This window comes from Rhinolophus ferrumequinum, chromosome X (genome assembly GCF_004115265.2).
Source record: "Rhinolophus ferrumequinum isolate MPI-CBG mRhiFer1 chromosome X, mRhiFer1_v1.p, whole genome shotgun sequence".
NCBI classification, from domain to species: Eukaryota; Metazoa; Chordata; class Mammalia; order Chiroptera; family Rhinolophidae; genus Rhinolophus; species Rhinolophus ferrumequinum.
Genome location: NC_046284.1, coordinates 94,806,657 through 94,820,566, shown reverse-complemented (window position 1 = coordinate 94,820,566; position 13,910 = coordinate 94,806,657). Strand labels below are relative to the sequence as shown.

Genomic DNA, 13,910 nt, shown 5'->3' with positions numbered 1-13,910 from the left:
GTTTAGCCAGGAAAAGTTGCAAAAGAACAAATAAAGAAGTATCAAATACATGTAATAAATCATGGCATTCATGCCAATTTCTGAAACCTTTATCCCCCATAAACCCACAAAGACATACCTTTTATAAGGCGGTAGAAGTGGATTATGAAGTATCCTAAACAATTTCATCTGTATATCATTATATCATTGCAATTGTCTATACACTGAGGAGAAATAAACCCTGATGTTTTTCATTCAGTGAACTGGGTACTTAATATGTGTCAGACTAAAGATGTATAAACTCTGAACCATGTCCTCATGGAGGTCAAAATCAAGTGGGAAGCCAGGTACAGAAAAGGAAAAATATCATAAGTACAATGCTGCATTCTATGTGAAATCATAATGATTTAGAACAGGGTATTGCTTAGCTGTGTTCAGTGGGAGTTGTGAGAGACAGAGCAGTATGGGCCTTATATCAAGCTGAGAATCAGACACTTCAGCCTGTAGGCAACAAAGAGGTGGGGAACTGTTTTGTGCAGGGAAAATGGATCATGTTGGAAGGAGTTGAGGGATGTGAGATTAAGGTAAGAGACTAAGGAGTGGCTACCATTATCCAGAGATGATGCCAGCCTCAGCGAAGGCACTGAGAGTTGGGGTGGAAAGGGGTTACATATTGGGATTCAAATCTGTATGGTTTGGTAATTGATTGAATATGGGAATGGCATGTGGGTGAAGGAGGAATCAAGGATGACTGTTGGATTTCTAGCTCGGATGACTGGGACAGTGGTGGGGCCACGAGTGGAGATGGAGAACACAGGAACAGGAGAAGGGCTGGGAGATGACAACGAGTCCTATTTTACGAAGGGTGAGTTTGGGTGCCTCAGAGATACCTAGGTGCAGATGTCTGGTAGGCATGTGAATCTCAGCCCAGTGGGCCTGAGTTTGGCTCCGGAGTTTGTTTAGGCTACATTCTTAAGTTACTGGTAGCAGACAATATGGGGTAGATGAGATTTTTCCAGAAAAGGAGTAGAGCAGAAGGGCAAGGACTGAATAGTTAGAGAACCCCAGTATGAAAGGGATAGGTGGAGGATGTGGGTCACCAGGCTGGGGCAGAGAAGGAATGGTCAGAAGCAAGCATCCTGTGGTAGAAAGTTCTGAGAAGGACCTCACCTTACAGGTTAGAAGCATCATAAGACCCTACTCATGTTGTTAAGTTAGTAAATATATGAGTGCATTGTGATAGTCCCTGTGAGGGGAGGGGGCCACTAGGAAATTTACCACAGGACTCGGCCTCAAGAGCCTTATAATCGAGAACTGACTCTGGGTGGTGAACACACAATGCCATATATAGATGATGTATTACAGAATTGTACACTTGAAACCTATGTAATTTTACTCATCATTGTCACCCCAATAAATTTCATTTTAAAAAATAGAGATGAAATAAACAACAAAAATGAGCCTTAGAATCGAGTTGAGGGAACAAAGCTCACTCATAAAAGAAGTTAAATGAAAGCCTTAGGAAAAGGCAAACAGTTGAGGAGGGTGAGGTCAAGAAGACTGTGGGAGCGAGGGAACCAAAATCTCAAAGTGAAGCAGGATCTGGCTGACCCTGGGGCTGGGTGGGCCATGGGGGAAGGGTTCTCCATGGAAAGGAAACATGACAACCAAGACCAAGACGAGGACAATGTAATGGCTACTGTGGATGGAGCAGCCACTTCACATGGGAGAACAGAGATGGATCATACTGGAAAGGTAGCTCAAAGCCAGGTCTGAAAAGGGCATGAATGTCTGCCTGGGGAGTTCAGATTCCATATAAATGGAAATGGAAAGTTCAGTGCAGGAAAAGGGTTGCCTTCATTAACAAGCTGTTGCTAAGTGTGTATCCTGCAAAGAACAGTTTAAGATGAAATGTTTCTGACCTTCCGAGAGAATGAAAGCAGTGTTTTAGAGAAATTAATACAATGCTGGTGTATCTTTTATTTTCCACTTTTGAAACAGTCTGACAAATCAATTTATTTTCAGAAAGTATGGTTTTCTGCTCTTTTTTTGTCAAATTTCTGGTTATTGTTATTTTCAGCGTAACCCTCAAACCTCAAAAAAAGAATAAAACTCTCCCTCAGTGAGACTTAGCCTATGAGATTCTATAAACTTTATACTTTTATAGTAACTTTTCTCCTTCAGAGAGCCTCAGAGAAATCTATGCCCAGGTTCTTCAGAAATCACTAAAATATAGTTACATTAGTCAATTAAATGATAAACTATAATATCAGTGTGGTACTAAATAGCAAAAGAACTTTCTAAAATGTGATTGAATCTCACCCCTATTTAAAATCCTTAAGTCTTACAATTCAATAAAAGAAATGTGGCAAATTAATGTAAAAATAGGCAAAGGACATGAAGAGGCAGATCAAAGAAAAATAATTATAAACAGCCTTAAGCACATGAAAAATGGTTTCTTTCACTCTTATGCCTCACTAGCATTTAAAGAAATGCATATAGAAACAGATAAATGACTGCTTTTCACATCTAAAAATGTTTTCTATGATCCCCTGTTGGTAAGGGTGTAGGGACTCTTGTCCAGCATTAATGGCAGTGTAAATTGGTGCATCTTCACGGAAGGACAATTTGGCATCGTAAATGTAAACATTCCTTGACCCAGCAATTCCACTCCTAGAAATTTCTCCTACAGCTGTTCTTGCACAAGTGTTTCAAGATCTGTATAAAAGGATCTCCAGTGCAGCATTTTTGTGGTTGATTTTTCTTTTTCTTTTTCTTAGAAACAAAATCTAGATCATCCAGTAAGAGGTCAGAGTAAGAGGGCTAGAGTCACTGTGGTATCTACAGATACTGGACACTGGAAAGTCACAAACCAAATGGTGTAGATCGGGGTGTGCTGTTGTGACCTGGGCTATGATCTACACCCTTGGAGACCCTCCACATCCCCCTCAAAGACCGTGATCTGCTCCTGAAAGCCTGGCCACTAAGTGAAGAGCTGTTTCATGAAAAACTACCTACATCAACTTTACTGGGAAAATTGTGTTGTGCTCTAATCCAACCTCAAATAACCAAGAATGTTTTACTAATAGAAAAAGAAATCAGGTGAACGATGAAAACAAGTTTGTGTAAGTAATAAACATCAGTTTGCAAGTGTGCACATAGTGAAGGTCCACTGTTCTTGCCCAAAGGGGAAGAGCAGGGGTGTCCAAACTGCAGCCCGTGGGCCAACTGCTGCCCACAATCCATTGTTAATTGGCCCGCAGCAAATTCCAAAAATATATTTAGTTTACTTAAATAAACCAGGTGAGGCAATACGTACTTCACCTCGAGTGAGTGGCCCGGCTGTTTGTGTATTTTACCGCATATGGCCCTTGGTGAAAAATGTTGAAAAAAGTTTGGACACCCCTGGGGAAGACTTAATAGTGGGTGATGGGTGGTAGGATGGGGCGCAAGGGAGTCCTGCCTTGGAAGGTGAATTCTGCTTTCTGTGCCATTTTCTTTACTTTCTGTTTTTTAATTTTTATTGGGGAATATTGGGAACAGTGTGTCTTTCCAGGACCCAACAGCTCCAGATCAAGTCATTGTCTTCAATCTAGTTGTGGAGGGCGCAGCTCACTGGCCCATGTGGGAATCGAACCGGCAACCGTGGTGTTAATGAGCGCTGTGCTCTGACCAACTGAGCTAACCAGCCGCCCCCATTTTCTTCCCTTTTATGTGGGCTTATGGTTATATTGCCATGAAATTGTCCTTAATCATAAAGTTATAGCATAGAATAATGTGAGGGTGATGTAAAGACTAAACAGAGTGCTTTGATCGTGTGGAAATAGCACACATGAACTACAGACTGAAGATGTGTGAAGGCGATACTGCTTCATCCCTCTTGCTTGGTCTGCGCATACCAAACAAAACATTTTGGCTTCATCCAAACATGGTGCACAGTTCCAATTAGTTCTGTATGATAATCTCTAACTAGAGACCATTATTCAAGTAAATTGGTGAAAGTATCTTTGCCTGAAACTATAGTGTCAGAATTTTCATAGTACATTTATTTAGTATGTGTTGTGGAAGAAAAGTCACTATACCAATTCAAAAAAAAAAAAAGGTGTCGTTCCCAAAAATGGTGTGGCTTTTCAAGAGCAATTATAGAACAGATTAGTAATAAAGTGGAAAAAAAAAAACTAGTGCAATCTCCTTTTAAAAAGGACATATCCCCATAATACTTGCATGTTTCTGGAGAGAAAATTCTGGAAAAAAAATGTATAAGAAATTGTAACAGTGGTCTTTTTAGAGGAGAGGTGTGGGGGCAAAAAAGACTGGTGTGCTATTTAAATTTTTACTATGTGAAAGTAAGATGTTTATGATAAAAATCAGGCTTAATAAATCCTTCAGTATTTTCCCATATAGAGAAAGGAGTTAGAGTTACAGTTCAGGTATTAACATAGAGAATACTGCAGGATCTGTTTGTCCACAAGGCACCACCCATGCCCCGGTATGCCTCATTACAGCCCAAGCAAACCACTTGCCATGCCCAGAATGAACTGCACATCCCTGAACTTCTTTGCTTTTGTGGTGTTTCCTCAGTTTGGAATGTCCTTTCCAAGCTCATCTATCAAAAAACTCCCTTTCATCTTTCAAGACCTAGTTCAAGTGCACCCTCCTATTCGATGTCTTTCCTGACCTCCCTAAACCCCAGTCCCTCCCTTGGCAGGTATGCCCAAATGTGCTTTCCCTGACATGAACATCTGTGGTTCAACTGATGTACTGTAAATGGCTCCTCCTGGGCTGCTTGGGCCACCATTTTTCAATCTGCAGAAAGAGTAGCTTAAGGTAGGGTATGAGCTGCATGCCCCAGTCTGGGTGCAGGGTTCGCTCACGAATGTCATGGTGTTCCCAGTTTTTATTTCTCAGAGCCAAACAGCTGCTTCCTGAACCCTTGTCTTAAGGTTGTTAGAACTGAAGCCAAGAGCTTATGTCTTACTGGCTTAGTTCATCCTAGGACCTGGAAAGATGGGGCTCTGACTACTGTGGGCTCATCTACTTTATTTTCCTTGGTGAGATAATTCTTCAGAGCAAGTTCTATTGGGTTATGTTGGCCAATTCAAGGTTAACCTTAGATTCACAAGAACACTCTCCATATAAACTTGGTAATTTCATTTAGCCTCAGTTTTAATTTTTTTAACAAGGAGAGAAAAAATCATCTATAAAAAGAAGTTCCTATAACATATGCAGAAGTCTCCTTCATCCTTCATGTCCTCACACCCAAGGTTAAATGATCACTAACAAAACTGTAAGAAATCTTCACTACAAAATAAGCAAGAGTAACCAGTAAAATTCTGAAAAAGAAACAATACAAGGACCGTGACCTTACCAGAAATTAAAACATACAGGGATGTCTCAACAATTGAAAAGTGCTTGAATAAAGAATGCGACCAATGGAAAGGAATAGAAAGTCCAGAAATTAAACCAGGTATGTGCTGTTAATATATGATAAAGATGGCATCCCTAATTGCTAGTTCATGAGGATTTCGGACTACTGGGTTGTGATCTGAAAAAGTACAAAGTTGAATCTATACCTCAAAATGTACAACTGTACACTAGAACAAGTTCCAAATGAATTGGAGATTTAAGTGTAAAAAAAGGAACAAGAAGAAAAAAGAAACCATAAAAGCATTTCAAGAAACATGGGTGAATAGACAAAGAATATACACAAATAGTTCACAAAAAAATAAAAACAAAGTTAATGGCCCCTAAAACATGTAAAAATATGCCCAACCTCAGTCATAATTATAGAAATGCAAATTGAAATTATACTGAGGTATTATTTTTAACCTCTCTGATTGGCTGAAATCTAAATGTGTAACAACACATTCTCTTGATAAAGTTTTGGGGCAGTAGGTATTCTCACACATTACATCTATTAACGTCTATCAGAATTACAAATGTGTTTACCTTTCGAACCTATTGCATAGATGCACTTGCACATGTAAGAAATGACATGTTCATGATTATTCATTGTAACACTGTAATTGCAAAAGATTAGACACAACCCAGTTGTCCATGAATAGGAGACTGGTTAAGTAAACTTTGCCATTTCCACACAATGGAATACTATGCAGCTGCTAAAATAGAATGAAGATGTTCTTCTATGTGTACCGATATGGAAAAAAATCTCTAGGGTATATTCAGTGAAAAAAGGGGTGAAACATCATATGTAGTATTATTCTTTTGTATAAGAAATGGAAAATATAAGAATAATTATTCACATTTGCTTATATTTGCATAAGGAAGCACTGGAACACAATAAACTAGTGCGACTAATTACCTAACAGAGACTAGAAGAGAAAAAAGTGGATGGAGTTAGTGGTAGAAGGGATATGCCTTAATATATGTCTTTCCATATCATTTTAACTTTTGGCTATTGTGAATGTATTTCCTTTTCAAAAATGTATAAATAAAATTTTAAAATGTACTCTACAGGAAACTTTTGCCAAAGTTAGAGATAAATAACACAAGAGTGGAGTAGAGCTTATGCTTTAGAAGAAATCTAAGTTAAATGTGTTTTATTGTATTGTTAACTTTACCTCCTTATTAAGATCAACTATGACCCTTTGCTTGGTGTAATAGTTCTGTCATATGTCAAACTAGGATGTCAGTGTTGACAGGAGAAGTCTGGCGAATACTAATAACACACTACACCCATAGGTTAGAAAAATATATCCATAAAAGGTACAATACATATTACCATTAATTATTCATTGAGAATACATATAGTGGAGGGTGGTGGAATACTTTATGGGTAAATAAAAATGTGATTCTTGGCTTCAAGAAAATATTATTTGATGGTCAGAAAGCAATTAGACAAATGATTTCCAAGTGCGAACTTACAACCAAGATTGCCTCCCTAAGATTAAGCCATTAAACATCATGATTGTTAGGGAAACATACCTGGAATCTTGCTCAGGCTATGTGGCCCCGAGGCTGATTTTATCCTCCACTGTACCAATCCCAGAAGGTTTTGCAGTGGTGTTCTGGATCAGAGAAGTGTCATAATTCAGGCTTTCCTTTTCACATCTCTATTAACATTTTTTTCTTCATCTTCAGCATTGGGGCTCGCTTGGTTCTCTCTCTCTTTCTTTTTGCCAGCACATCTCTTTCTCCCCATCTCTTCGATGTTGTTCAGTCACCTAGAAAGATGTGCAGTGGCATTCACAAGCAATGATTGGCATTAGATTTCCCTCATTATTCTACCATACAGTCAACATTGAAATCGATGGGAAACCAAGTGCAATCACATGAAATTGATTGCCATTTGGGTCCTATTGATTATCCTGCCAAACCTACGACAAGAAGAATAGCTGTGATGGATGGCAAAAAGGCAGTGACTACACATGCTTCAGCTGCCATTTGAGGTCGACTAAAATGGCATCTACCTATTGATCTAGATCAGAAAATAAGAAAGAGATGGCCTTACAAAAAAGCATGCCAGTGGAGGAAAAATATTTGTCCTTACCCACTAATGATGGCCTCTCAAAGTTACCTTCAAGGACAGTCATTCAATAATTCTCCTTTTTAAAAAAATTTTTATTGGGGAACAACTGGGGAACAGTGTGTCTGTCCAGGACCCATCAGCTCCAAGTCAAGTCGTTATCTTCAATCTAGTTGTGGAGGGTGCAGCTCCCTGGCCCATGTTGAACTGGCCCAAGGTTGAACTGGCAACCCTGATGTTATGAGCACTGTGCTCTAACCAACTGAGCCAACCGGCTGCCCAGTTTTCCTTCTTTTAACCTCAAAAAATTGTTTGAGAACTGAGGACTTCTGGGAACATCTTGGGCTGACTTACTGTAGATGATCCTCCCACTAGTAACACATAGAGATGGTGGATAGAATATATCAACAATAACTTTAAAATATGTAGCTTAGTTAAAAATAAAGGAAAAGAAATCCCTTCTTACAAATGCAAAACTAAGAAGGAATCAAAATAAAACCCTATGGGTTTGAAGTGGGGATAGGGTGAAGCATCAGACCCAGATATAGGTCTTAATGGCCAAGCATTGGAATTTAATGGTCATATTGGGACAGAAGACATGGTCTTGTGTCCATGCAAGACAAATTGGACTTTATTTTATAAAGCCAGAATTCCAAAAGAGCTGTCCCCTCAATGGAGGTACACTAGAAAAGTTCTCCTGATTGGCCCAAGGATTTAACAGGGAAGTCATCTCTGTGTACAACTCTAGATGGATTTAAAAAGTTTCTGTTAGAAGAGAAAACCACAGGTTTGTGCCACAAGTGGATGTGGAGTATGAATTTTCACTACCTATATGGTATGAGAATCTTCAAGTTGAGAAATCAATATAAATACTGGTTCCAGACCAACAATACCTCTCAGCCCCCTGGCTAAGGGAAATGGAAACACATCCTGTAGGAATTCTACAATCCAGGACACATGGGACTTCAGAAATGTGGGTAAAAGGGATCAACTATATGGTGATGGAAAGAGAATTGACTCTGGGTGGTGAACACACAATGTGATATATAGATGATGTATTACAGAATTGTACACCTGAGATGTATGTAACTTTACTGACAGTTGTCACCCCAATAAATTTAAATTTAAAAAAATAAAGAAATATTGGCCAAAATGTTATTTATATCCCACTGAGGGTTGGGGTCTATGTCCTTTCACTTAAATCCAGGTAGGCTTGTGACTGCTTTGACCAACAGAATACAGCTGAAGTGATGCTACATGATTTCTGAGGCTAGACTTTAAGAGGTCTTGAACCTACTACCTTAGTTGGGGCAACATTCATGCTGGAGCCCTAAACCTCCACGTAAAGAAGTATTACGATCCTGAGGCTGCCGTGCTTGAGAGTTTACATGTATGTGTTCCCACCTACATGTCAACTGAGCTGTTGGCTGATAACCAGGTTAACTGGCAGCCTTGCTAATGAGCCATCTCGGATGTCTAACCCAGTGAAGTCTTCAGGTGACTCTAGGTCCAGTTGGCATTGGACTATGAAAACATAAAAGAGCTCAAGCAAGAACTGCCCAGTCAAGCCCTGAATTTCTGATCCCCAAAATTGTGAGCAACATAAAATAGTCATTTTAAGCCACTATGCTTTAGAGTAACTTGTCTGTAGCAATAGATAACCAAGAAAAAGAGGTGGGGGGAAGGGGGACTCTCTGGTGAAAAGGTGCTCACTAACACAAATTATGAACATGAGAAGAAATGGTTCTCAGTGAAGGAGAAGTCCACAGACAACATGCAGGGAAATACTGAGAACTGGAGACAATGTAATAACCTGAAAGAAACTGTATGTCAGGTATAGCATTTAATTTATAATATTTAAAAATGATTAAAGAAGTTTGACACACACTCAGTGAGATTGTAGAGAATCAGGCACCTTTCATGCATTGTTGGTGGGACACAAAATGTTCTAACCCTATGAAGAACAATTGGGTTACAGCTATCAAAATTGCAAATATAGTTACCCTTTGACCCAGCAATCCACTCTGCGATGCTATCCCACAGATACACCGGAGTGCATGTAAAATGACAAATGTACAACTTATTCACTACAGTATTATCTGTAAGAGTAGAAGGCCAGAAATAACCCAGGTACAGAGTACTGGTTAAACCAGGGGTGTCCAAACTTTTTTCAATGTTTTTCACCAAGGGCCATATGCAGTAAAATACACAAACAGCCGGGCCACTCACTCGAGGTGAAGTACGTATTGCCTCACCTGGTTTATTTAAGTAAACCAAATATATTTTTGGAATTTGCTGCAGGCCAATAAAAAATGGATCGCGGGCTGCAGTTGGCCCGCGGGCCACAGTTTGGACACCCCTGGGTTAAACTAACCATGGTATATCCACACAATAGAATGCTATCTCATGTTAAAAAAGAATGAGGTCATGTTTTATGTGCAAAACGTAAAACAGGACAGTATTCATATAGTATATGATGCTACCTTATGGTAAAAACGGGGGAAAACCAGAATATATGTTCCAAAATCCTTATATTTGCCTAAAGAAACACCGGGAGTATACACAGGAAACTCATAAATGAAGTTACTTATTCAGGAGGAGTATTTTTTTTAATTTTTAAGCTATGCGAATAAAATGAGACTTTAAAGTGATACATTTAAAAATGGTAAAAGGAGTCAAAACCTTAATAAAAGACATTATGAAAAAAGGTAAGTAATAAAGGGAAATGAAAAATAGAGTCATTAGAATTAAAAAACTCAATGCCTATATTGGAAACAGCTGAAAACAAACTTGTGAACTAATTCAGCAAAGAGAAATGAAGAGGTGGAAAATATGACAAAGAGATTAAGAAATATGGAGGTGAGAATGAGAAGGTCCACCATACATTGATAAGAGTTTCCAGAAGGAGAGATTAGAGAGAATGGGGTAGAGATCACCAGAATAAAACTGAAAAATACCAACAACAAAAAGAAAATTATAATGCAATCAGCGGGGAAAGACCAAGGAAGAAAAATTGGACTGAAAACAGACTTATCGACGATAATGTCAGAAGACAATTGGCTACTATCTTCAGCTGTTAACTTGAATTGTAGTCTAAGTGTCACGCAGGGTGTCATGTGGGGTCTCTAGTCCCGCTCCCCACACAAGAACGCAGAACATGGTGAGGCCAAAAAGGAACACCCACGGAGCCATAGATAGGGGAGTCATACCACTATAGTCTCACTGGCAGCTGGGTTGGAGACACAGGAAGCAAGAGCCACACGACCCGCAACCCGCGTCCGCTTCTCTGCCGACCAACCTCACTTGCTAACTGCAATCCGCTCTTGCTAGCTCAGCCCCCACAGTTATATCAGGGGCTAATGGCTAACTGGTAACAGCTGAAGGCCAACTAGTCACAGCTGATGGCCATCTACTACTCGAGCCAGCACCTTTCCACGTGAGGCCGAGAGCCTGGAAACTGCTATCTGGGGCTCTGTCCCCACACTCAGCTAGATTTGTATTCAAGATTGAGGAAAATCAAAGACATTTTTAGAAAAACAAAGAATGAGAGGTGACCACTCATAGACCTTTGCTGAAAAAACTCCAAAGGATGTATTTCAATAAGAGGGAAACTGAAGGGAGTCCATGGGGGCACCGTGGAGGCTAGGTGCAGCGCAGGGTCGCCATGGCAGAGCTGCAGCAGTTGCGAGTGCAGGAGGCAGTGGACTCCATGGCGAAGAGTCTAGAGAGAGATAACATTTGGAAGATACAGGGCCTCATGTGCCCGTGCAGCGCTAGCTTTTGTGAGGACAGCCAGGTGACCAGGCAGCAGGTGCACCAGGGCACTGAGTGCTGCCATGCGCCTCTGGCTCAGGCCCTGGTGAGCAGCGAGCTGGAGAAGTTCCAGGACCACCTGGCCTGGTACATAATGCATCGTGATGACAAAGCCAAAGATTCAATGCATGCTGGGAGTAAAGAGCTTCAGGTGAAGCAACAGCTGGAGAGTTGTGTGACCACATGAACCTCATTCCAACCATGACCAGGAAGGTGAAAGAGTCTGTCTCAGCTATTCAGAAATCAAGTCCTTGCCATTGGCCATCAGTGCTGAGGACAGGAATCTATTTAAAAAGAAGAGTGAGAATTTTGTTCTTTTAAGTGAAGTTTATGAATGAAGAAATTAAGGATGGCAGCAAGTTTAAGGCATATGTCGCTTGCCTCTGGACACTGGTTCATTTATGTCTTAATCCGAGAAAATGAAATGGAAAAACTGGTGCTAAAATTTGGGTCAGAGAGGGCGGCAGGTTAGCTCAGTTAGTTGGAGCGGTGCTCTTAGTAACAAGGTTGCAGGTTCAATCCCCACATGGGCCACTGTGAGCTGCACCCTCCACAACTAGATAGAAACAACTACTTGACTTGGAGCTGATAGATCCTGGAAAAACACACTTAGAATAAATTTTAAAAAATTAAAAAAATATGGGTCAGAGAGTTTTTGAGAGCCTAAATTTCTTGTGGCAAATGCTTATCCTGGCAGTGAGCATCTCCCTCGTACTAAGCCAGAGCCCTCTAAGGTACCAGATTCTTCTCAGTCCACAGGTACCAATATGCTGACAGGTTCCTCTAATGTCCCACTGATGTGTGAGGAGAGCTGTTTCTGTTCGCTGCCAACCTCCTATTTACCAGAAGCATCACCACACCATTTTCCATAAGCTATAAAACAAAGTCCATGAGGTCACTAATTTAAAAGGGGAAGAAAGGTTTCTGGGTCTTTTGTTTTGCTTGGTGTTGTCTTACATATAAGGGCATGAAGTTGATTTAAGATGTGGAGTTGGGAGAGGTGGTTTAGGTAAGAACTTTGAAAGGTTTCTTTGGATATTCATTTCTGGCCATGAAGATGTGGATGTGCATTTCATAAAGTTCTCACACATTACATTGTTCAGCCTGGAGCCGTCCAAAAACATGAGAGGGATGTCACAGTGGGTATGGGAAGCAGACCTTCCTTCTCACTGGCTGCCATGATGGGCCCTGAGGCTGTCTGCAGCAGAGTGACAGGACCATCTTGCAGTGACACTCTCCCTTGAAGGGAAAGAACCTTTTGATTGTGCTATATTTCTGGTATTTGGGAATGAACAGCGGAAGAGGGACTGTTGGGTGCTTAATTAAGAGAGTTATGAAGTACAAGACTTGGAAATAACCTGGTTTTCAGGAATGAAATCTACACCCAGTGTTGCTTACTTAGCCCCTTGAAATAAAATAGCCCTACTGAGACAATCCCTTGGCGACAGGAAGGTCAAAGGAGAAAAAGTATGCAACTCTGGTGAGCTGTGGCTCCTTTAGAGCAAAAGAGGGGCAGCCCCCTCTTACCAAATACTACTTTTGCCTGGGGCCTTTGCAACATGTAGTGTTCCTGCTCCAGCTCTGGCACCTTACTGTTTTGATAAGGACCTTGTTGTCTTTTTACCAGCCTCTTACTTGAAATGATAATATAGCCTGTCTGCTATTTCAGGACTGTGACATATTTTCCTAGTGGTCTGGTTTTAAAAAACAAATAAAGTTTAATTTCCCCCCCCCCCAAAAAAAAAAGAGGGAAATTGAACCTGGAAGGAAGAAGTGGGATGTAAGAGGCAATATGAATTGTCGTTGCTGAACATTCAGTTAAAATGTAAGTAAGTGTAAACTATAAAAACAATAACAATGATAATGAGTGATGGGAGGTTAAACAAGGGACAACTAAATACTAGACAACCAAAACATGGAAAATGGGAGGATTTTGCTTGCAGATTGTGTGCCGAGTCCTTATCTTGTTTAGAAGGAGGGTAAAGATATTAAGTTTTTAGGTCAAATATGCATATTAAACATTTAAGGGTTCCCTAAAAGAATAGAAATGGAACGATAACTTCCAAACCAGATGTTAAAAAAAGAGGAAACAATAAAAAATCAATTCAAGAAAAAAGGAAATTAAGGCATTAGTACAAAGAAAATGCAAAATAATGTTAGAAATAAAAAAATAAAAAGAAAAGAAAACAAACAAAAAAGAAATAAAAAAATAAAATAAAAAAAGAAATAAATAAAAATATGTCAGTAACCACAATAATATGTATGAATTCAACTCAGAAGTTATAAAATAATTTCTCACCTCAGATTATTTTTTAAGCCAGAAAAATTAAAATGTGATGACAGAAAAGGGTAGAAGGTAAAGGAATGAAGAAGAAAAATATGTCAACCAAAGAATAACAAAAACAAATCGGACATAGCAATATTTATGTCAAATAAAATAATCTTCAAGGTAAAAAGGCAATATCTGAGATTAAGTAGCTCATTACATAGTAATAAAAGAAAAAAATAGGAATATATAACAGTCACGAACTGGTATGCATCCAACAATAGATCTTCAAAATATATTAAGCAAAAAAAAAAAAAAAGAAAAATTCAACAATAATGCATAGAAAAACTAAAAACTCCACAATTA

At 39.6% G+C, this 13,910-nt stretch overlaps 1 protein-coding gene across 1 annotated transcript; it reads left to right on the top strand.

Moving 5' to 3' along the window:
- The first annotated feature begins 11,129 nt into the window (after positions 1-11,129).
- Positions 11,130-11,465, top strand: LOC117027191 (protein FAM136A-like). Its single transcript, XM_033114691.1, has one exon. It carries the CDS (start codon positions 11,130-11,132, stop codon positions 11,463-11,465), a length of 336 nt encoding a protein of 111 aa, XP_032970582.1.
- The last annotated feature ends 2,445 nt before the right edge of the window (positions 11,466-13,910 follow it).